The 25,104-nt window shown below is 42.0% G+C and overlaps 1 protein-coding gene across 1 annotated transcript in view; it reads right to left on the reverse strand.

The window, feature by feature from the left end:
* Positions 1-23,530, reverse strand: part of NPTN (neuroplastin) — a 60,382-nt gene extending 36,852 nt beyond the window's left edge. Inside the window, exon 1 of the mRNA XM_050903221.1 lies at positions 23,388-23,530. Within this exon, the coding sequence (XP_050759178.1) occupies positions 23,388-23,475 (88 nt within the window). The 5' untranslated portion in view covers positions 23,476-23,530. The remainder of the gene's footprint in view (positions 1-23,387) is intronic.
* Positions 23,531-25,104: the final 1,574 nt, after the last annotated feature.

Consider the following 25,104-nt stretch of genomic DNA (forward strand, 5'->3'; position numbering starts at 1 on the left):
AAAACAAGCCGTCAAAAGCTTTCGGTTTTAAATCTGATTCTGCATTCGCTAAGCTGTTAAAAGTATTATAACTTTTGCACAAAGCCTAAAAATAATTTAAAAAGATTAAACTGGACAACTGCATCAAAAGGTCTCTTTAGTAAATATTCTCTGGGTTTAAGTTTTAAACCCTACATTTCCATCGGTTTCAAATCCTCTTGAAAAACAACGTCTCAGATTATGATATATTTCAATGCAACACACTCTTCATCTGAGTAACCATGTCATCAGCACAGATAACTCCATAATGATGGCAAAGAAAAAACACAAACTGGATTTGGTGCCCCCACCCCACCAAGAGATAAAAGTGCTCTTTAAAAAGGCATTCCAGTTTAGAGTAAAATCCTGGAAGGACAAATGGGAATGAAGGTGGTAGAAAAGCATCCATATACAAATTAATAAAAACTTTGCATTACAAAGGACTGGCAGCGCTATTAAAAACTCTACACAACAGTCTCAGGTTAATGTTTTGCATTTTCAGTCGTTCAGAAACAGCAAAGGCAATACATCAAACAGCATCAGTAAGTTGAGGCGATGCTTCCAGCTACTGTACATCTGCCAGAGGGCCATTTCCGATTAAGATACCTAGGCAGAAGCTGCAAAAAGAGCTGAAATCCACCAGTACCAAGCAGACATGTTAAAAACAAAAAAACAAAAAAACAAAAAAAAAAAGGAAAGAGCCAAAAAAGGCTAAATATTAAAGAGAATGCTCCCTGTTAACACAACAGCAGTCTGGAAACCGAGGTACTCCTGCTTTTTGGCAGTTGTCAGTGATTTCCATAATTGTTCAAAACCAAACAGAGAATGACACTATACAGATTTCATTGCTTACATAAGAGGCTTTCGGAGCCCAACAGTTTCCTTACTTGGTCTTCTCCAAGCACAGTACTCGCTGCTTTGTTATTACCATGTTCTGCACAATTCTAGAGCCAGGAGCATCAAAAGAACAAATACGTACCAAAATACAAACAGATCAAGCCAAGAGGTCAAGGTTTTGTTGAAGTGATTATACTATATCTGTTTAAAACTGAAAACCTGCCCTTATTTGTAATTTATAGCTGTCTTCTTTCCAAAGTGTAAACTGTAGGAAGCACTGGTTGCAAGAATAATTTTCAGCTTACAAGTGTCAGCCCTGTACAGAATAGCAGAGCAAAACTGCAGCCAACATTCAAAAGCTCACAAAGGTCAGGGCTCTTGGGAGGGTGGAGGAAGGAGGCAATAAGCCATAGATCATACCTTAAGATCTTACAGACCCATGGGAAGTAGCAGAATAGCCCAAATCTTAAGTGAATCCTTAATGTCAAATACAATAGGAATAAGCACCTTCAAGTGCTTACAAGAAAATATTCTTACGAAGTTTTGATACTGTAAATTTTCATTGTATTATTTCATTATAGTCATAAATGAGTTATTCTGCTACACAGTGAGTTTTCCTCATTAAAAGAAAAAGGTGTTTGAGTGGGAGGGTTGTGCAGGGTTTGGATATTTTTAAAGCTAACTGCTATCATGCATAAAAGACCAAGGGAAAACCTCCTGTTAAATATCCCTCACGAGGTCTTTACAAGTCTTCATGATATACCAGAATGCAAGAAAAATAACGCACCATGGTCCAGAAGGTGTAGCTATTCAAGTACACTATTATGTTTCCAACCAATTTTTTTTTTTTTTATTAATTGATGGTTAACTGCCTGAAGGACAGAATGAAGAACAAGTGGCAATAATATTAAATCACTTCTGAACTGATGTTTGTCTATCGAAGATTTGATCTCATCCACCAGTTGTGAGGATGAAGGTGAGGAAAGCAATGGACTAATGCTCTAAAACTAGAGAAACAAATCAGCCTCCACATACAATTCTGCCAAAGACTAATGAGATCCAGTGCGCAGCAGGGCTTTTCACATTTGCAACTCTGTATGTTAAAATTTGTATTGTAGTGAAGAACCACTAAATCCAGATTAAGAAAAAATGCATTCTGAAAGACAGGTGCACTTGAACTGGGACTGAGGGAGAAGCTAAGAGCTATTCAAAAGGGCAGCCAAAAATTTCCATATGCAGTAAGAGAAACATGTACAACAGACTCCCTGAGCCAGAAAGCTGGAAAAGCTCCATATTAGACAAATGTAGAGTTCAGAAGAGGAGAGTGGACAAGAAGCCTAAAGATGGAGAGTTTCAATGAGCGTAAAAGCTTAACTTCACTGCTCCTGAGCAACCTGTTTTCATTAATGAGGCTTTATCAATGAAAGACACCTTTTCAGATTAATTTTTCTTCTGCCAATATTTATGAGCTACCTGTTGGCCAAAAGCAAGCGAGGCCAAGCCAAGCTACATTCCAGCTTTGGCATATAATGAATCACAGCTTTACATACTAGCAATACCCCTTCCAACTTCACACGGCAGCAGCACCCTTTCCAACTGCAGCTATTTCCCTCATTGACAGAAGCCAGAGAAGAGTCGGTAACCAAGTATCTCTGGAAGAGGTGCGGGTGGGAGAACAAGGCTCAGCCTCTTGCTGACATGATCATGTAACTGTAGGATTAAATACAGCATACAACTATTTAACAGTAATTTTGACCAACTTCTGAAGCCTGTAGAGCAGCTTGTGTTCTACCTTGGCAGGAGCCCCCTGAATAGCTTAAAACCAGTGCTGCAATGACCAAAAAGCTTCCCAACCTCCTCGCCTGCTAGAATGAACACACAAAATAGGATCTTGATAGAGAGATCAACAATTATTATAAAATATGCTAGTGATCTACCAGTCTAAGAATATACAGAGAGCAGGACCTGACAAAATCATCCTTGAGTTGCAGAAATGACTGCGCTATTGATTTAAATATCTTCTTGTTACTGAAATTTAACACAAGATGCACTAAGCTGCAAAAGAATCAATGACAATGGAACTGGAGAAGCAAAGCAGGGAGAATATTGATCTTCCCAAGTTAAAGTCTAGTCTAAAGAAAGGGGTTTAAAAAAATAAAGCTACGTTTTGCCTTAAGAAAATGTAGGTAGGTGCCAGCTGAGGAAAGGAAATGTTAAACCAGTCCCAGCAAAGACAGAAACAACCAGGTTTAAATGAAATGCAGGTATTGCAAAGAGCCCTAACAACATAGAACAAACTAACTTCTCTTGGTTTTATGTATATCAAGCATGAAGATTAAAGCTGAAAACAAGCACAAGACCATCAACATCAAACAGGAAGAGGAGACCGTCTCAGAGCCTGCAAAGATAGGGAAACAAGAAGCTACGAAGCCCAAGAGCACAAGGGGCTGTTCGGAGAGGTTCAAAGCAGGACACACACACAAGAACATACAAAGGTGACCCAAATGAAGGAAATGCAATGTATTTCCAAGGACATTTTCAACCACAAGGAATATAGCTGTTACAAAGCAATTTTATAGTCGGGGGCAAAGCAGTGCACATCTCCATCAAGCAAGATAATGCTCCGATCTTATCCTGACCTTATCTTTATCTTGTGGTGAATTCCACTTACATGAAGAAAGAAAACACGGTTCAAAGCTCAAAAAAGAGAGTTTGCAAAGCTAGTGCAAAAATAAACCCCATTTTCAGTATGAACCCACAATACACAGATAAAACGTAGACTGCTTAGGGACTGAATGCTTTACAGATTGTCTATATTTACAGTGAAAACCATCATGTAAACAGCAAGAGGCTGATGTTTCCTATTTGTCCTATTAGCCCACCACATGGCTGTATTTCACTGCTTCTCCACTGCTCTCAGGCCTTTAGCACAGTTCTGGAGATTTTATTTCTGTGCATTGGTTGAGAGCTTTGCCTGCAATTCCACTTATTTATAGACTGAATAAAGTAGAGCTAAGCTAGCCCTTTTTTGTTTCCCTTTGTCTCTGAAAACCCATTAAAAAATTTCCTTATTAATACAGTGTAATTTATTTTTTTAAATACATGCGTTCAGGACTGCCTTTCCTAAACGGAATAGCAAAAAGCCAAATAACTTTGCCAAAGTGAAGCTTTGTAAGTTCCATAGACCAGCATTATCTCACCTGGAGCATTTGGATATCAATATGTTACTCCTGGCAAATGCCATCACCCTTGGCACAGAAGTTCTGCCACCAAAAATAGGCATTCGGGTTGAAGATTTCAGTGCGGTCTCTTCATTAAACTGCTGTCACACCTTTTTCCTAATTGGTATTCTGGATTATGCAGTCTGATTTTTTAAATTAAAATAAAAATCTTCCAACTTTTCCAAGTACCCTAGGCTCTGCACAGGTAAAATGAAACAAAGCTTCACCACCACTGGCACATGCTTCAGAGCAACTAGATAAATCGCTTGATCTTCCATAGTGGAATTAAGAAAAAAATGCAGTTATGAGGATTCAAAAGTGAAGAATATAATATAACCAGATGCAAACACTTCACATGCTCCTGAAATGCTGCATTTGTACTGTCTCGGAGACAACCACCTCCTTCCAAGGGAAGCGTGGTCCTGACACCAGGACTCAGGGGTTCAAAGTGTGGCTGGAGCTCTGCAGACAGATTGCAGTTTCAGGAAAGGGGATGAAATTAAGTGCTAGCTGTAAAGACTTCATTAAAATATGAAAGCATAGACGATCTTGGGCAGTCCACAAAGCACTTCTCAGCTGGCTTTGCTCTGCCCTCACTTTAGCTTATTTTCACCTTTATTACAGGGCACCAGTCTCACTTATCACTTGCATCAGAATACCAAAGAAAACTACAATACGAAGCTGCCCTCCTCCTCTCTCCTCTCCATTTTCCTACTGCACCCATCATCCAGGCTTTGAAAACCCGAGCACCAGGTGTCTGCTACTTAAACTGGTACTCTGTCTAATTAACACCTTTTTCTTCTTCACTGAAGGGTGTTAATTAAGCGATAGCTTTTTTGAGGGCAGAAAAAAAACCACCATCACTTTGTCAAATTATTGCATTTTTACTTCATTTAGGATGGAAAAAAGGCAACCTAATTAATGTTTAGTTTCTTTCCAATGCTCACCTTTACTAAACCAAAGTATTTGAAATTACTCAAATCTACAAAAAAGTGACAGCCAGCACACACCAGCTGGAGGAGAAGGGTGAAGATACCTCAATTCCATGGGAAGCACTAAAGCATCCTGCGTGTTTTCACCTATCATCTAGTAGGTTTGATCATTTCCCATTCTTTTATCACTAGAGAGCATGGTTTTTAATCATACCACTGATAAGAAATGGGTTTGGTCTTAATCACTTCACTGATAAGAGATGTGTTTAAGTTTTACAGCGCAATCCCTGTCCTCTTTGCCGAGCATGACTCACCAGCCTCTGTAGCACCGGTACACATTATGTGCCGCGTCAACCTTTGGCTATAGTCTCCTAAATGCACCGCACCAGTTCCATAAACTAAAAAACTGGCATTAATTTTCTTGGTCTGTTTTCCCCTGTTCTTTAGCCAACTACAGAAGCAGCTTTAAAAACAGCACTTTGACATGCGTATCAGATATCCAGATGAGCCTATACCATCTCTAAGCATATGAGAACTGGAGCAATATGTGAAATTAATTCCTGCAATCTCATCTTGCAGCTTTATATAGCTGAAGCTAGATTATGACTTGCTACAGAGGAAAACATTACCCAGAGAGCATCATATAAAATGCATGAGCCCATGATGTAGCGTTAGATTCATTTCTCAGAGAGAGAAACCTGAGGATTACTTTCTCCAGGTCCACAGACACGAGGATTAACATCTTCTGGATTCAGACCAACGTTCCTCATTTCTCTGTGCATTAGAAAACCTTCCTTAGTTTGACGTGCAAAGAAATTTATGGACAAACTAATTTCATTTGTTTGCTGAAGTAAAATTCAGAGACTCCTTAAGTAAATGGTTTCAGAGCCTTCGCTGTTGTGAGGCCATCCTGGGAATATGCCCCATGTAGCCAAGAGACACTTCTCTGCACAGATGGATGGAGAAAGGACACAGTGACCAGCTTCTGGGTTATAAATAAGAGAATTCAGACTGGAAAGGATTTCTGAAGGTTCTCTGGTCCAACTGCCTCCCCCAAATGTAAAACCCTTAGATCATGTTGAGGCCCTCAAGCTGCCCATTCATCTTCTCCCACATACATTCACACCATGGATGCTTTTATTCAAGAGTTTCCTCGGAATAAAAAAAGCAATGCTTAATTTCACACCGCAATGACTTTCAAGTGCAACTATTATTTTACGGTCACTTTTATCATACAAAAACTGATCTCAGTAACCATAATTCACTGAAAAAACGCATCAAAGCACAGTGCATAGAAACACTACTGGGTAGAAAAGACACTGGCGTGTCATAGCAATTACAGCTACGCACTTCCAATTTCAGGGAATTACTTTCACCCCAAATACTTTCTCATTATATAAACTGTCTGTGTTCAGAAACCTCTGGACATCTCTCTCATATTCACACACCATTTCATGAGTTGTGGACAGTGTTTACAATTCTTCTACTTTTGCAACAACCCCCATACCTGTATGTTTGATATCATAAGGTAGGAGACGTGAAAATAGATTCAAGTCTGGAATATCCGGCAAGAGAAGAATAGTCAGAACAAGAAATTAATATCTCCTCCCTCATTTTGGCTCCATATTGATGTCAGCCTGCTGGCCACAGTCACATTTGAAGTGTATGAGTTCGCAGATCTTTTTTCCTAGTTCTTTAGCTGGCAAGAACAAAGTTCTTCTAGTTCTCTGGTACTATAAAAAAGCATAGTCTGAAGAAGTAATGGGACTCTGACTTAGGTCTTTCACAAACAACCAGGAAACTTTGTATTTCACTTTGTTACTGGAAAAACGATGGAACAAAACTGAAATACATTCCACTTTAAAACAGTAAGCAAAGCTTGATATCAACATTTAATTGTTCTCTTTGTTAAGGATCTCTAACTTGCCAATTATTATATTTTTCTGCAAAGGACTTCAAAGGGCTGATAACTAAAGCAGTGGTTTACATGTATAAACTAACTACTCAGATGACACACGAGGAGCAGACATGAGGTAAAAAGATGCTATTTTTGCACAAGCTTGTCCCTAAAGTGTGTTCTGCAGTCTCTGTCATAGCTCATTTTCTACTGAGTGCAAGCTCTATCTTCAATTTATAGCTTCTTCCTTATCAAAGTCTGCTTTTTGTTTCAAGCCCATCTGCTTAGAGGTGTTGAAGGAGTATAAACTAGAAAGCTCCAAGCCTCTCTGCCCTGTGAGTTTCTGTATTAAAGCGATTCTCTCTGCTTTGGACATCCTGGTTGGAGAGACATTTTTAAATATCACTGCAGATAGGATATTAAAGCATTCACTTCTATAGGAAGTATAGAAAAATCTCTCTCATTTGCTTATAACGCTCAGACCAACGCTCTCCAAATAAACAATAGATCGACAGAGACATTATGAAGCCAGCTCTGATCAATCTGAAGCACGTATTAACTTGCCTGTGAAACAGTTAATGGTGTCCGGATCAACAGCAAGTCCATGCATTTGTTCAGTGCCTTAAAAAGCACATTTCTTCATATTATAAAGAAAATATTAAAGGACATCAGTCAAGAACTACTCCTAGCCATCTTTGAAGTAGCTCACATACACCTCAAGTAGCACAGAAGACAACATCCTAAACAGAATTATATTTAGCTATGTCGCATTTCAATCACGTGCTTTAAAAAAGGCAAGTCTGGGTAACTTCATTTGGCAGTTCATGTAGACCAACAACTTACATAACACCAATTAAATAAATGTGGATGACAAAGCCATTTGAGCGATTCCAGGAAAATGGCAAGTTGTTCCTCACAGAGGACACGCATCTCAATTCTGGGCAACGCCAGCAGAACACAAGCCAGTCAATATTAAAATATCTTAAAATCCCAAAGAGCTTGTCATCATCGCGTTCCTGAATGCTACATGCACGACTAGAAAACGTTCCCCTGGGCTGACTACAAACTGAAGGGCTCGGCGTTGGAGGATTGATGCAAGAGTCAAGTGACTTAAAGCAGTTTTCATTCTCTAGTCAACTGATTAGGGATTCAAAGCAGACATATAAGTGGTAATCAGGTTCACTAGGTATCCACGCTCTCCCTCTAGTAAGACCTTCAGCTATAAACTATTCTAATCTGAAGGCAAAAAATTTCCTTACCTACAGACACTTACAGAACAAGCACTCAAACTGGCTGTTGGTATCAGGCGCCCAACCTGATCACCTGAAGGAGCTGGGACTGTTGCTTGCCTGATGCTGGCATAGCGCAGGATGCCACACCAAGCCTTTTTAAAACTATGTAACTGTGTAGCAAATGCTGCTTTTGCATGCCTGGTTGTTCTAAAGAGTGCACGCTGTCAGGAAGCTGGTTTGAACGCATCAAGAAGCATTTATCACGAGAGATTTCCTTCCACGGCAAATTTGTAGACTAGTTTCTCAAAGGTTTTTCCAAAGATTAAACTTGCATCATCCTCAGAAAAGGCAGGCATTATTCTCCTGTTCTTTCCATTCATGCTTCTCCCTGGCACAACTTAGGGACAAAAAGACTTACAATGATCCGTGCACGGAGAAAAAGAAAAAAAAAAAGCAAGCCAGCATTTATTAGTTTTAATTCCTTTTTTTAAGTCACTACAGAAATATTATTGTTGCAGCTAAGGAATATACAAGAATCTCTCTAAAGCAGAAAGGCTCCTGTATATTGCCAAAAAATAATTGTTAACAACTAGGAACCCACTCCCTGGAAATAAATGGGAAGGAATTCAGCTTCACAATGCAGAAGAGCAGAGTTACAGTAGACAGCAATTTAAATTTGTTCAGTGCTCACATGTAACACAGCAACTGGAGCCTGCATGCTAAAGATCTCAACAATTTTTAAGACCACTAGCTTTGCATCAGATATTGAAAACACTATAAAATGTTGGTGAGGATAACAGAAAACATCTTGTGTTCAGATTAGTTATTTCAAATCCTCAGGCTATGCCATTAGAGGGCTAAAGGTTTAAAGTGCTCCTCAATTTTGCTTTGACCTTTCCTGATCCAACAAACGTGTGTTTGAAAGGAGACTGATCGCCTCTCTCTTTAGCATGAAGGAAGCACATACTGAATGGCAAACCTCTTTTTTCCCTTTTATGCATTCCACAGAAGTATGAGGTGCTCCATCTCATCTGTGATGGAGAAGCAGGACATTTTAATACACTGACCTTTTAAAAGAGATGCCCTTTGCAGAATTGTTGGATTATGTAACAGGTCACGCAATCTGAGGCAGGGCTGAGAACAAGTCATTCAGGGAAAAAAAAAAAAAAAAAAAAATTCCTCTATGTGCACAAGAAATGCTATTAGCAGAAGGTATAATACATTTTAGGTACAATACATTTTAAAATGTAAATTGGAGTTCAACTTCTAACAGAGCAAGATCTGCCTAATAACAATATGTAAAATACTGGCCCCATTGCAGGAGATGGGGTTAGAGGAGGGATGCTTTATGTACTTCAAAAGTTTATGCTCTCTGTAGCCAGAGGGAATTACTGCCTACTAACTGCTAACTTCAGAGTAACACGCGTCTAGCAGGTCAGGTCTTGATCTCCCTTGTCAGACAAGCTATGCAGCGTATACAAGCAGCAGTGGACAGCCCAAAGACAGGCTATTCTCCAGGAGAACACCGTTACAGTATTCCAGTTACAGGGAAGAAGAAGGCAGGAAGGAAATGTATTAGAAAGTTAGGAGAGATGCCACAATTGTTTGTTCGCCAGATTTACACTCCTTAGCAAACTGAGATATGCTTGTTCCAAGTTGCATTTTTGAATAATAGTTTTCCCCAAGCCATTTCTACAGCACAGTTCAGCTGTTCCCTATTTTGACACCTCTGTCACTCTAAAAACATGCCTTTGACCACAGGAAGGCTTTGCTAACTCAAGACATCCACATCAAGCTGTCTACCAACACTTACTGTTTGTATATAGAACGTGCCAATAGAAATAACCTTGCCCTTCCCACCGCTTTGTGCCGGTACACGCAGCTGCATTAGGGTTATGTCATAAATTGGATCCTTCCTTGGACCACGGCTTGGAATGGATCTTACATGGCCTACTGACACCGCTTACATTAGTACAAAAATAAACTTCTGAGGGCAGCTCCTCTACAGCAAATATCACTGTTTATGAGATGAAATTCAAGTTCAGTATCAGCCAAGATTAATGCAAGCCTAACTGGTGACAACCCACACTACGCATCCTAATCCACACGCAGAAATCACCTTCCTGCAGCCAAAGGCTGCTCATCACAGGGAACTGAGCCACTCGGCTGTCCTGACTTCATCCTCACGCCTCACACAAATTAGGTGCTGAAGGGCAACAAAACCCTCAAAAATGCCAGTTGTGGTTAAAGGGGTCCATTTTTGAGCGTCTGGGTTTTCCAGCTAAGAGAGTCAGCCTTACAGCTTTAAACACAGCCTAGAGCCCTCTTGGGTAGGCTCCCCTACTCCTATTTCTTTTGCAGCAAAAGCAGCAATCCAATTAAGGGCCAAGCAGATTTGGACTCTTCAAGTAGGCAGCATAAAAGGGAGCTGACATAAAATACTGAGAGAAACCTGTTCCTTTGTTCAGTATAAAGAAGAAAATCTACAAACCAACAACACCGTGCCACCAATACTAATTACAGGGGAGAACACTCCCCCAAAACTGTATCTGCTATAAGGCTTCTGCAAGAATGAAAGAAGTGAAGCCCCCTAACAGTTCACTGAGCAGTCTTTAAACATTAATTCGGAAAATCTTCTGATTTTTTGAACTCAGCAGCAGACCACATCACCGATACAATGCATTTACGCGGATAGCTTGATGGGAGTAAAAACTAGAAGCTGGAAAGGCAAGGGTTTGAGATGACTTCACTATAAAACTGATGAGATATGAAAGAAAAAAGTAGTACACAGAAGCCAGTGGCAAGATCTGAACCATCAGCAGAACTCAAGTCCAGCCTACTCAAGATACCAGGGAATGCAGGCCCACAGCTGAGATATACTTAAAAGAGTGTTTAACTACATTTTAGAGATTTTTTTGGTGTTTGAGTATAAACGGTGACCTAAACAATTTGGTTAAAATCTAATTTGAATCATCTCCCTAAACTCAAGTGAAAAAGCTACTACTTCTAATTTATTTCACAGCACCATTGAAGAGCTGTCGTACTTAACAACATGATGACAACACTAAGAAGTCTTTCACATGCTCTTGGCCCAAAGACCACATTCAATTGTGCAGTCATTTTACAACAGTATTAAAAGATTTTTTTAAAATACCTTACTAGAGACCAGACAAAAGCACTGAAAGAATTTACCCTGTAGCAGGCCTTTAACAGAGGTGGTCATGGCAAGAATGTAAGAACAGGCCAAAGGTGTAGTGATCTTCTGCCAACCTTCAAGAGTTTGCTGCTGAGGGTTTTCCTAAACCAAAGGTGATGTTTTCATTGCCATCTTAGAGCAAGTTTACATTTCCACAAAGAAATCAAAAAGCTTTATTTAGTAGTTTTCCATCTGAGAGGCAAGAGCTCCGTTTCAGTTTGCAAAAAGGAGGACAACAGCGTAATATTTGGAAAACCCTCTGGGAATTATAAATCCACTTCATTTTGCCACACTGAGGCCCCAAAACAGGAGCGCAGCAAATTAGGACAAGGCACTCTCATACTGGTACTGACTGGGCAGCCAATGTCAGGTTAACATTTGGTAGGTGCTGTTAAAAGGATAAATCATCTCTGCAGTTAGTTTGCTGCCTAGAAGAGGCATAAATAAAGGGATGTTCTGGTTTCACTGGGACAGAGTTAACTTTCTTCCTAGTAGCTGGTACAGTGCTGTGTTTTGGATTTAGTGTGAGAATACTGTTGATAACACACTGATGTTTTCGTTGTTGCTAAGTAGCGCTTATCCTAAGTTAAGGACTTTTCAGTTTCCCATGCTCTGCCAGCAAGCAGGTGTGCAAGAAGCTGGGAGGGAGCATGGCCAGGACAGCTGACCCGAACTAGCCAAAGGGGTATTCCATACCATGGAACATCATGCCCAGTATATAAACTGGGGGGAGCTGGCCGGGATGGGTAGATCACTGCTGGGGCATCGGTCAGCGGGTGGTGAGCAATTGCATTGTGCATCACTTGTCTTTTCTTGGGTTTCATTCATCTTTTTTTGTTGTTGTTATATTCGTTTTCATCACAATTATTATTATTTATTATTATTGTTATTATTATTTTACTTTAGTTATTAAACCATTCTTATCTCAACCCATGAGTTTTACTACTTTTTTTTTTATTCTCTTTCCCATCCCACTGGGAGAGGGGAAGAGTGAGCGACCGGCTGTGTGGTGCTTAGTTGCTCGCTGGGGTTAAACCACGACAAGGGACAACAATATAGGCCACTGGCAAAAAACTATAACTCCCAGACGCTTACTGTGTACCAAAAAGCCACGTACCTTATTGTATCTACTTAAAGCAAGATTTGAGAAGATGAAGATGGAGGTACAGGGAAAGAGAATACTCTAAACAGTACTGTATTCATGCATGCCCATTTACAGTTCCTGCCCTAGCTGTTATTTATAGCTCCTTAAAAGCTATTTCTCTCTGTCCTGTCATTTTTGCTCCATTGTCCCAACTAATTCCCTTCCTAGAAACCAAAACTGACTTTTTTTTTTTTCCTTCTTACTCCATATGGCTCAAGATTGGGGTCACTAATCGATCCTGGTATTGCTAAAAATAGGAGTTTCAGGAGTCTGAGACCCAAAACATTCAGCCTTGCTAAAAACTATCTTTATACCCTTAAGTGAGACCGTAAGTTGCTGCTGAGCACTACAGAACTTGCAGCAAAGTGGTGAAAAACCTGTCAGTTAAAAATTTAACAAATTAAGTCTGAAAGTAAACCATCGATACTGTATATCTAAGTCTCATATTAGGTTCAGTACCCTCAAAACCGGGGAGAGATGCAAACTGTCCCGTCTACATCAAGCAGTTTGTTTCTGGAAGTAAACAGCCAAGAAGAGAACGCTGCATTACCACACGCTGTCCTCTCTGCCAAAGTTACAGGGGAAAAAACAGGGAGAGTTGCACTGTAACCAACCTAAACACAAATACACAATAGAAGGAAATGAAAACATTTATACTACCATCATGTTTGACAACAAGCAGAAAAGCTCTCACAGTACCTAATGGCTACAGCCATGTAGTCAAGCATCATTCCATTTTGCATAATGAAAGAATTGGCACAAGTAGGATAAAGCTCAAATACTGCCAAAAATACAAGGGTCAGAGGTGATAGCACGCACGCTGGAAGGGGAAATCCAAAGGTGAACGTGGTATGATGGGTGCTAGTCATCAACAGAAACACAAACCCAAATATAGTAGAAAGGAGTGAAGACAATTTTGTGAAATGTAACTTTTTTGGCAGTTCTTAAAACACTGGTGTCAGACCAGAGACCGATGGTCATCCCCAGGCCTGCGCAAAGGGGCAAAGCTTGTAAGAGCAAAAAGGCAGTATCCCGAATGAAACAAGATAAACAGAAATAAGTGGCAGTGTCAGTTTCTAGATTATGGGGACCAAACAGGCACCAAATATACCACTTCTTAAAGTGAAATGAAGGACAAAGGGAGTGGCAACCTGAATGTATTAGTGCAGATGTAGAGCAATTGTACAAAAGCAAAGCTCTCCAAGTATAACTAAAATGTCTACTTGTTCAAATAACTGCCAAAGACAATCCTTTCACCTGCAATTTGTAAGTATCTGCACCAAGTCCTCCAGTATGCCTGAGACATACTCAGATTTTACCATTACATTAAAAATGCCTTGTTTCTAATGGGATGGGTCATATACAGTGTAGCAGACAGTAACAGCTCTGCTCACTTTGTCAGATTTTTTTTTTTCTTCTCCCCCCAGCATGAAAATGCAGTGGGGTGGGGGGAAGCCAGACCAGGCAAGCCCTAGCTTTCCAAATATATATATAACTAGGGAAGAGTCCATCCAGAGGAGAATTCCAAAGACCGGGTGCAGACTGGCCCCGAGTCACAAAACCAAGACGTTCAGCTGCTTCAGGATTTTGAAAACACTTCCCCAAGGCAACTCTCTTCTAGCGAAGTGGTAAGCCTCAACAGCAGCTAACTGCTGAACTCACTGTTTATGTAGCCTGGCAGTCATATGAAGAGGAAGAAGTTAGCTGCAGAACTTGTCTTACCATATGCAAACACTGAATAAAATGGTATCTCCAAACAATGAGCTTCCTATTTATTTCCTAGAGTCATTAAGGTAATCTATCACAAGTGTAAACTAAGCTGCCTGATAGAGTCTACATTGCAAGTCTTCAGCTACAAACTTGAGAAACAGGATAATGCCTCACGCTCAGTATAAAAGTTTGTTTATTTAGTGACCATCTGGCTTAAAACTGCAATTTGTACATCCTGTTACCACATTTCTTACTATGCTAAATCCAGCAGACTTGCTTTATATATATATATCTTTCTTTCCTCCATATCATTCATTCCTGGCTTTGTTTGATGTCAGCCTCTTAACTCTCTCCTCAAACCTCACTGGAATAGTTTTCCATCTTTTTCTGCTATAGCCTCCCCTTTCGAAATAAAGATTACACGGAACTGCACAGAGTAAGAATCAGTGCAGAACTAAGAAACATTTGAAGTTACATACTGTGATGTAAGTTTTTCCCATGTCAAACTAGACCCCCAAAACATGAATTAATATGTCATCACACTTCTATAAAAATCATACAGATACATAATACTATAAAATGTGAGAGTGGGAATCAGCTGCTTGCAACCTTGGACACTGAAAGCAAAGGAGAGAGGACGAAATAATATTAAGTTCCCTGCGAAAGTCTGCTTTAGGTAAACTATCTGTATATACAGGTTAGAATACCTCAAACAGAAATTAACCAAAGTATAACAAACAGAAATTTGCTGCCCTTGCTTGAAGATACATAGAAGACAACATCAACAATATACTGCAAAACTGTATGTTATGGATTTTCTAATTCTTTGTTCTGTCAGCCTGCATTACCTCCTGGTAACAATGATTCTAACTTGCTCAAACAGGGAATTAAAATCGGTCCATCTTCTGTAACACCATGGATTTTTAGCACCAGGCTACCGTCATCCCACCAATAATTCAGGGGAAAAGATAATCCTTGCACACACAGTAGCCTGGCTAATATTGTCAGTCTTGTGCCCAAGACAAGAGACCAGCTTTCATGGTGCCATGGAAAGCTATGTATCACACATCAAAGTAATCCCTACGTAGCATTTATTTTGTCCTTCTCAACTACAGTTCTATTAATTATCCTTTACTGTACTGAGAATTAAAAAAAAAAAAAAAACCAAAACCACACACCACAAAAAAACCAAACAGAAAACAAAAACACCCATATCCAATTCTCATGATGTCTTCCACAATCTCAAATCCTGTATGAAGGCACCTTCCGTTCCTTTCCAAGCCAAGCAACCCTAACTTACACAATCATCTCTGGAGCAATCTTCACTGCTCTTTTAAGCTCTGGACTGTAATATTAATTTTTGATTTTCCTCAAGCAAGAAGGTATCACGTAATATTTTGAACACTTATGTCAGTCATTACATACTATGTTTAGCATCACAGAAAGACAAGAGCTTCTTAACATTACAACACTTGCACCAATTTAAAAGACTAACAGAAACAGTGCAGCTGAACTCCAATTTATAACTGCATTGAAACCAGTTTAGCATCACTTAATTACTAGGAGTTTTGAATGAATGTGACAGGAATTAAAATACTTCTACATTTACAACTTGAACCTGCTAAGGTAGATTATCCTAGTTAACTACCACAAAGCTTTTCTAACAAACTACGCCAAAAAAAAAGATCCAAGAGTGATCAGTCAATATGGTATCTACTCGGTTTTTAAAAATGCACTCAAGCATCTGTTTTTTCAAACTCCTGCTGTACGCCTTCACCGAATTATTTCAGTCTGCCTTTGGTCTGCCATGATGTCTGTTGGGAGCCTACCGCGTTGCCAAAATCCTTGTCAAGCTCTTTTCTAGGCATTTAAGTTCAATTTTCTCTTTTTTAATTTAAAATATATTCTTTGTCAGTTTTACCAACCTCCCAGAATTAAATCCTTTTTTCACCCACTTTTACTGCTGAAGATTTGGACTGATTGCATCTTTTCATGCCTTCCCTTTTCTAGTCCATTATATTCCCCTTCCTCTTATTTTCTCATGTCTTCAATATGCCTGTTAGAAAATGCATTTAGTTTAGGTTTCCAAACAAACGCACAAGCTATAGGGAGAGCCACCATGATTCCTATGTGTACTCGAAGCTAGCAATAACTCACAAAATGTGGGAAATAGTAAGTAGCTACACTACTTAGCTACAGTAAGTAGCACTTTGGCTCAATAGATTTGTTAATGTGGCATTTTAAAACATGTAATGTAAAACAAGCCTATATCAGTTAGAGCAATCTAAGACCTTCTTTTTTTCTTTATTCAAACCAGAACAGGACATTCTGATCTAATTTTCCTCTACAAAAAGGTCTCACAATTCAAATCCATTTAACTAGTCACCTACTGTCTTGGGCACTTCCCTCCTCCTCATCTGGAAAATTTGTTCTTTCAGAACGTCCCTGCCCCTGCTTTTTCTTTCATATACCAAAAGGCTTCCAACCTGATATCAAAAGCTAACACAGTTGAGATAAACATTGTGTCCCTGAGACTCCATCTTACATACTGAAGTTCCAACTACACCTCCAAAGAGCAGAAGACAGACACGATGCCTCTTCCTCCCTCCTTCAAAAGCAGCTGCAAAGCAGAGATCTCTGCTATCCTACCCCATTTCAACATCAAAGCCATTGAAGGCCCTCCTATCCTACAGCTCTTCAACAGTGTGCCATTTGGGGTCATATTTACTCAACATCTGCTTCCCAGGATCAGAGCCCACTGTTCATACTTTCCCCCACGCATACACACCTTCCAGCAGCCTAAATACCACGCGGACGTGATGGTGCTGTTTTCCACTGCATTCTGAATCGGAATGGTGGAAAAAAAAAAACCACCCCGTCTTGCTCTCAAAAACCTTCTAATTCTTAATTATAGCAGAGATCTACAGCTTCTGAGACCATATGATGAACCCTTCACAGTTTCAAAAGTTACTGTCTTTTTTCTTGAATGAGTTTGCGTCAGTGCATAAGTGGTGACTTCAACCACACGGATGACCCAAATAAGCTTCAAGCTTATCAACAGGGCACGACTTTTTAGAAGTCTACAGTAGTTATCTTACTAGGGGATAAATACTTCCAAGTTTTGACACAGATACAGACATTCAATCCAGGCTTAAATTGTATTTAGTTTAGACTCAGACTCCTTCAACGCCAAAAAAAAGACCATGCAGTACAAGACATCAGAAAAGTGTTTACCTTATACAGTGAAAATAAATTTAACGTATCAAGTAAGATTTTTAAAGGCACGCAAATAATGTTTCAGATAATTATCACAATTTGAACAACTGGATATTACATTTGATATGGAGCTTTGATAACTCCCGAGTTATGTTTTAACAGCCATTCTCCCTTCTCCAACTTTATACAAGTCAGGTTGCATACTCTACAGTTAGCTGGGAAAAATGACAAGCCACTAGAATCATTACGAAATACTGATAAGCAGTTTGTTTTAAGAAGTTTGAACACATAAAGGCTGTTCTCAAGCATCTAATGGACTGTGTGCAGGATCAGATACTAAATCTGCACATTCAGCCCCCGGCTCTGGCAGCAGGAGCAGCACCTTAACCACTGGTGGGTTTCTGCGAACAATCTCAGCACAACTTTGGCGTGGGCAGAAGGCTCAGGTGCATGGAAAAGACTGGAAGGAGATCCTGCCATCACATATGCCATTCAAAACAAAGCATGATCATAGCGATAAAGAGCCTCGGGGAAGAGCTCTAAAACCAGATTACAGGTTGCTTTGGAAAGTTTGGGGGTGTGAAGCTGCTGGGTTTAATTCAACTCCTTCTGCAGTACTTGTGGAAGATGGGTGAACGGGAAAAGGCAGACAGTGCCCATGTTTAAAACATTAAAATGGAAAGATCATGGAAACGTGGACCAGTCAATCCAATTTCAGTCTCCAGAAAGAACAGAAGAAATCTGCTTGGAAGTGCTCAAAAACGGAGAAGGGCTTGGCAGAGGGAAGAACCAAGCTGTATTGCCTACCTGTGGTTTGATACAGCTTGCCCATGACAACCTGACCTCCTACTACAGTTAATAAAAACCAAAGGTGACTCCAGAGGAGAAAGAACAGACACAGTTCTCCTAATTTTAGTAAAGCTTTTAATACTGCCCTATACAAGAGCCTCATAACCAAAAATAAAATCTCATTAATGTAGCTTGATGTACCATGCGCATGTTTTTTATGAGACACAGTACATGAACAAGTAGATGGAAAACAATGAAATAAGACCGATGATGGGCTAGAGGGTCTCTTAAGCTGATAAAACCAAAGCAAGCTAAAGTAGGGGTGCACGCTCAAGAAGATAAAACAGGACTTTTGACAAATGGGGGAAGACATTAGAAGTAGGCGAGATGCCACTGAATAAGAACATCTAAGAACTACTTGGTTTAGGCAGTAAAGGAATGCAAAGTAGCAGTCCTGCAACGTAAGATCCGACCACCATAAAGGATCCCACTGGACATGAGTCAAAAATATTTTACTGTAAGAAACCATTTGTTTTGTGATGCAAACGGGAATGCCATATGCAAGACACATTGAGCGATCCTTCCACTCCACTGAATCTTGGTCTGGTCCCAACTGCAAGCGTGTCCACTTTTATGGACATCACACTCCAGAAAACGTGACTGAAGAAAATGCACAGAAAAGGACCAGGAACAGCCAGGAAAATACAACTTACCGAGAACGACCACGACAATTAACCTGGAGAAGTACAGGAAGTAATTGCTGATGAGAAGGTAACACCCTCCTCCCCACTCTAAATTGCATGGATAAAAAGAATAAAAAGCCTAAAACGACAGGAAAGCAGGTTTAGGTTAGATTTACAGAAGAACTTTCCAGCTAATAGATAAGCAGAAACAGTTTATCTAACTTTCAGTCTTAACAGTGGGAGCTGCAGCACCTCCAGCACTTGAAGATAAGAAGAGTTTGAACACTCTGGCTTTACAACCCAAGGATGAATCACAGGCTAGCACTGTCCTTTACAATGCAAGTTTTTACAATTGCCTCCTCTAAAGTAGTACTTAAAGCAAAAGAAACAGCTCATTGTGAAGGAGAGAATGCTCCTCATTCATGAATTTAACAAGAAGTAGTCTTCATACAGTAAGGACAGTTAACACTCTCAGTGTATTTCATCATTGAAAAGTAGTTCCACTGAGTCCCTCCCTTTGAACTGTTTCTCAACATAATTAAAACTATTGTTTGAAATGTCAGTACTAGCCGTTATTGCTTCTCTACCCGTTAGCTGAGATCTGTCAGAATTCGGTGCAATTTTCGAGTGTATACACGTTAGTCATATTGCTTGTATTTAAGTTTCCTACGCGGGAGTTGTAGGAGGAAGGAGAATAGCAATGGTGGGAAAGAGAACAGAACTTCAAATGTTTTCCTCAATGCTCAGCCCACACTCAGGCTCCATAAACGCGGTATGAAACTGTTTCTCAGTTTTATCTGGGGACCATTAAAATCATGTCAGCATACAATCAGTGCAAAATGGATGAGAATCGGCAGTCAGAAATAGCATTACAAGGATAAAAGGAAGGTTTTTCACTTGCTCTTTTAAGAGGAAACTTATTTTAAGAAGCTACTCTTTCCTGATTTTATGGTCATTTCTACACCGGTTTCTGCCAACAGAAAAGCCACATTCTATTTTTAGCCAGCTAGTTAGTTCCTTCTCATTCAACCAAACAGAGGATGAAGAGAGCAGAGCTAAACAAGTACCACCTACCTTAATTTGGTTTTATTTCCACTTATGTCTAGCTTTGAATAACCCAAGTAATTTTACTAAGTCAGCTTTCAGTTTTAAAAATGTGATGATGTTTAAGAATTCCCTCCTCTACACAATACACGATAAAGTCTGGTTTTAAGCGCACTTTGCCAGACCAAAGCTCTGAAATGGGAAGAACTTGAATAACTGCTAGCAGTTCAACTCACATGTTGGCGTGCTGAAGAAACACTGCGGATTTCATGGGGGCAGTCCAAGCATCTATTTTAGACAACAGTAAAAATACAGCCATGCTCCTTTAAATCCAAACACTCTAAGGTGAAAGTATTAGTACACTGAAGTCTTTATTTTTAACCAAGCAGCTGGGGAAACAAAGGTATTGCAAAGGTGAAAAAACAGCAACTGGAAAAGGCCTGTTACTCATCACCAAACAGCAAGTCAAGCACCATTCCATAAGGAGGATGTTGTCTGTTTCAAAGCGCTAAAGTGATTTGCCAATAAATACCAGTTGGAAACTACAGGTTTAACACAGATCTTCTTGACAGACTGGCTTTTTCCAGCTGTTCCTCCTCATGCTTCCTCATCTCTCTTCTAACTCTCTGTCACTTCATCTAAACTATGCTCTGGATACAAGTGACGAGCTAGCGTGCATCAGAAATGCAGCCTCGAAGAACCTGACAAGTTTCTCAGAAGAATAGTCAGGAAAAGTTAAATTTCTGACATGCAAATTCTTCTGTGATCTTTAGGTGTTTATGCAAGAGCTTTAAAAATAATCCATACAAGTGTCAAAAATCTACTTCTAGTTTTAGTAAGCTTAAATCTATAGGTGAGTGATTCAAGATATTCTGAATTACATTAATTCTGGAAAAATCACTGGCAATTCAACAGTGATCTCCTGTCAGAAGCAGAAAAAAGGCTGCTTCCACAGACACTCAGGATTCCACTGGGCATTTTCTGTCCCAGGTGAGCAGTGACCTGCCCTGCAGTTTCAACAAGTACGTTACCACTCCTTTATCGTCCTTAACTCACTCCTTTATCGTCCTTAACTCACGTGGTGTTACTGTACTTTCAACAGCACTTGGACTATCACCTTTCACTACACTGACGGCTCCATATCAGTAACAGATAACGCGGTTCTTGCATATACACTTTGGGATCCTTCCGTATACCTTCAAAGCACACACCTGTGTGTTAAATAGGTTTTGTTTTTAAAGGAGTTGTCACTGACATACTTGCACATACCCGTTCAAACCACAACATAATTTTTCTAATAACTTACGAGGAGTATACACAATTCAGGAAATGGCTGTACTTATTCTTCATGCCAAAGCAAAAAAGGAATTGTTCTGTTTCATGAAGCATCTCATTGGCCATTATTTGAAAAGAAAGAAAATTATTATTATTATTTGAAAGAAAATAGTTCCTCTGTGGCAGGGCCTACAATCTTTAAATTTGTTTCCCTCTGTTACAACAGCATTCGAATTGGGGTAAAAATTCAACAGCAGCAATAAACCTTATTCAGAAGGATTTCCACCTTTCACTTGGCTTGAAAGTGCTCTACTCCTTTCCAAGAAGATTTTCACTCACCTCTGTAAACTCCAACAGCAGTACAGATACTCAGAGTCTCCCTTACCATTTAATTGCTTGGATGACCCTAGTTAACCAAATAAAAATTAATGAGCTTTCAGGATACACCTGGGGTCTGCAGTCTTACCTCATGCCAAGATCTGCTACTGCTTGGGTAGCTTCATGTCACGAATGGAAGTCATAATTAAGACACTGAAAGGCTAAAGCCTTCCATCTATCCCCAAAATTTATTTCATTGTTGACCTCCAGACATATAACTACTGTCAAACACCAAATGTTTGCGCTGCCTACCAGCTATTTGGAATTATTATACCAGCTGCCGGCATCTGACATCTTGCCTGCTAACTCTGCGCAGGAACAGCTTCAGGCACACGACCCATTTAACTTGCTTGTCAGAAGGCTGCTCACCTCGCTCCACGCAAATACAAGGGGAAACACAGCACAGGCAGATTAACCCTGCCACGATGATGCTCAGATAGCACAGCTATCGCAGGAAGCAGACAGCATCTCTGCAACAGAGAACCAGACTTTATCCACAACTCAGCCCAACTAGCACGTTCCTGGGAGCTCACGGAAGTCAGGTCCCTAATTCCCACTGAACTCCAGCGGAATTTACCCAAACTCTTTTAGGCTCCACAAAAAGTCCCTCATATTCCAGAAAGCCTACAGTTTTCATTCATATAGTGCGGATGCCAAAGCTGCTTCTGTTTGGTTAACAGAGACAGACATGAGGCTCAGTTCTGGTTTCAGACTGCAAAATCTGCACATACCGAGGCAGTAATTCTGATCTGGGATCTCTGAGACATTATTTCTTTCATCTACATCTCTCCTATCATTGTCAAATATGCTGAAAGCCTCAATGTTTCTTCTAGAGCAAACAGCCAATGAAGCTGACTACATGCTGCAAGGCAAAATTCACCTCAATAGAGGGAAAACGCTAGGACTGAATAACAGAAAGGAAACAGCAGAAAGGAAGGAGAGAGAAAGAAGGCTGAAACGATGAAAACTTGTATGGGACTTGTACACTAGTAAGGTATCCCTTCCTTCTAGGTAAATTTTTCCCAATGCACATAGACCGGAGTCTCTTGTGAGCAAAGATCCCTGCCCTTCACAGCATTTACAGGCCTGACATTGGCTTCACCATGATGCTGCATAAGAAGCCGCTCCAGAAAGACTGTGCTTGGGCAATTCTGGAGCAGACAAAACCTGCCTTCACAGCTCGCTCTTCCATTCGGATGGCACAGTAAGACACACGTTTTTATAAGCGCTGCAGGACCTTCCTTCAAGCAGGAGGCTCACACTTGGTTAGGCCAGGCTCTTGGCCCCGCTTCGTTCTGCCACTAATTGTCATGCACTTGGCTGCAAACTCATCGGGGAGGAGGCATGCCGTGCCAGATTTAGCTCATGCTCTCCTACAAGGAAGAAAGAAGGGGTTTTTTTCTGCTTTTACACTCCTATCAGAGGACCTCTTTAGTTGCTAAGGAACTACGGTTTTATTGCATTATAAATGATTTAAGGCAGCCCCGCAGATGCAGGTTTAGTAGGCGGGAGGAGATGTTCCATTTTACCGGCAGCACGAGACGCCTCAGGAGAAGCGGGGGGGGGGAACCTCCGCGGCGCGGCCCTGTCAGCCCCCCTTCCCCTGACGGATCCGAAAACATGGGGGGGTTCCCCCTCAAACCCGGGGTCGGGTCGTGTGTGTGTGTGTGTGTCCCGGGCTCAGGGGACGGCCACAGAGGCCAGGGCCCCCCCCCCCCCGCTTGACCCTCGTCCCCCACCGTAGCCGCCCCCGTAGCAACCAGCCGCCCCCATAGCAACGAGGGCCCCCCCCCCGCCCCACCCCACCGCCCTCACCGTTCTGCGCCGCGGCGGGTCCCGGCAGGAGCGCGGCCGTCGCCAGCAACAGCGAGAGGGCGGCGGGGAGCGGCCCGGAGCGCGGCATCCTCCTGTTCCGCGGCCGGGGAGGGGGAAGCAGGAGGAGGAAGGGGGCGGCGGGGTGAGGCGGGCGGCGGCGGGAGCGAAGCGGCTCCGGCTCCGTCCTTCTCCGCCGACCTCCTACCGCAGCGCAGCGCCCGCTCTCGCGACGCTGCCGCCACCTCTCGCGAGATTTGAAAGGGGGGGGGGGGGGGGGGCGGTACCGCGCGGGGCGGAGGGGCGACGCGCGCGCGGCGCCGGGTGGGTGTGTGTGTGGGGTGTCACGCGTCACGCCGCCCGCCCGCCCCCCCCCCCCCCAGCCGCCATGTTGCCGCCGTTCCCCCCCCCGGCGGGCGGCCCCGGCCTCCAGCCCGTGTCCTCCCCTCCTGAGGCTCCCCGGGCCGGCGGCGGGCTGCCCGGGCCTCGCACCGGCGCTGAGGGCCCCGCCTGAGGCTGTGGTCCCCTCAGGGACGCTGCGGGTGGGATGAGGGAGTCCCTCCTGCTGCCCGGAACGCTGCGGTGTGAGGAGCACCGCAGGCCTCCTCCCTTCTGTTCTTCATGGGCTGACAACAGCGGCAGATACGGAGGAAGGCAGGCCAGGAGCCAGTACTCTGGCTCTGGTCATAGTCACAAGGGTAATTTAGGGGTTTTACGTGCCATTCTGTAGGGGTGTCAGAGGAACGCAAAATCCACTCCAAAGAGCTCAGCTTTAGGTCCGCGCACCCATGAAAGACCAGAATTATTTTAAACACCATTTTATCAATCCCCGCTACTCATTTATATTAAAAAAAAAAGTGTTTTTTCAAGGGCCCTGTCCTTTTTGCACAAGTAGGAAACCGAGGCTGCAAGAAGCAAAGGTGTTCGCCCCAGGTGAGTGGCAGAGTTGGGGGCAGAAAGCACAAAAGCTCACTCCCGGCTCACCGGACCTGCCAGGCGTCCTGAAAAGTGACCGCTGGTGAGCTGCTGTCTGTAAAACACGGATACCAGGTGAGATCTGTTCCTTCCACGGTGGTTGCTTTGTACCGCACTGGTGACCCCAGGCAATGGTAAGCCCAGCGTAGCTATTTAAGCCAGATTTCTGACGGCTCTCCCTCATGGGATGGCACAAACTGCTGGAGCCTGCTGCTGAACGTGAGCTCGTCGTTCTAACGCACACCCAAAGTGGGGAGATAGAAGAGTTGCAGGAGACGGTAGGACAGACCAGCAGAGAAGGATGCTGGAAAAAAAAAAAGGCAGAAAATCCCTCAAAAATAGATTTTCTGCTTTCTGCCAAGTCCTCTGTATCCAGTCTTCTGCAGGCATTGGTGAACTCACAACGCGATGGACTGGGGGAGCAGGTGCAGCACCCGCTCGCCTTGCGGTGGTAACATCCAAACCAGTCGTAATTGCTCGCACCCGCTCTACCGTGGCAGCGAGAACTTGTTTGCCCAGGGCACAGCCTGCAGCGGCTGCACAGATCGTGCCCTTGCTCCCCCGCCTCTTCCCTCAAAGCAGCCGCTTGACTTTGCATCCCTCATCCTTTACCCCGACCTGGTTATTCTCAGCTGATCGTTAGCAAACAGACTCCTTCTGCAACAGAGTCCTTTTGTTGTTGGTGTGACTCAAAGACTGAAAAGGAGGATCGGACACACCTTTTTCATGAAAACCCTGCTGCTCG

This window comes from Gymnogyps californianus, chromosome 11, assembly GCF_018139145.2.
Source record: "Gymnogyps californianus isolate 813 chromosome 11, ASM1813914v2, whole genome shotgun sequence".
Lineage (NCBI taxonomy): Eukaryota > Metazoa > Chordata > Aves > Accipitriformes > Cathartidae > Gymnogyps > Gymnogyps californianus.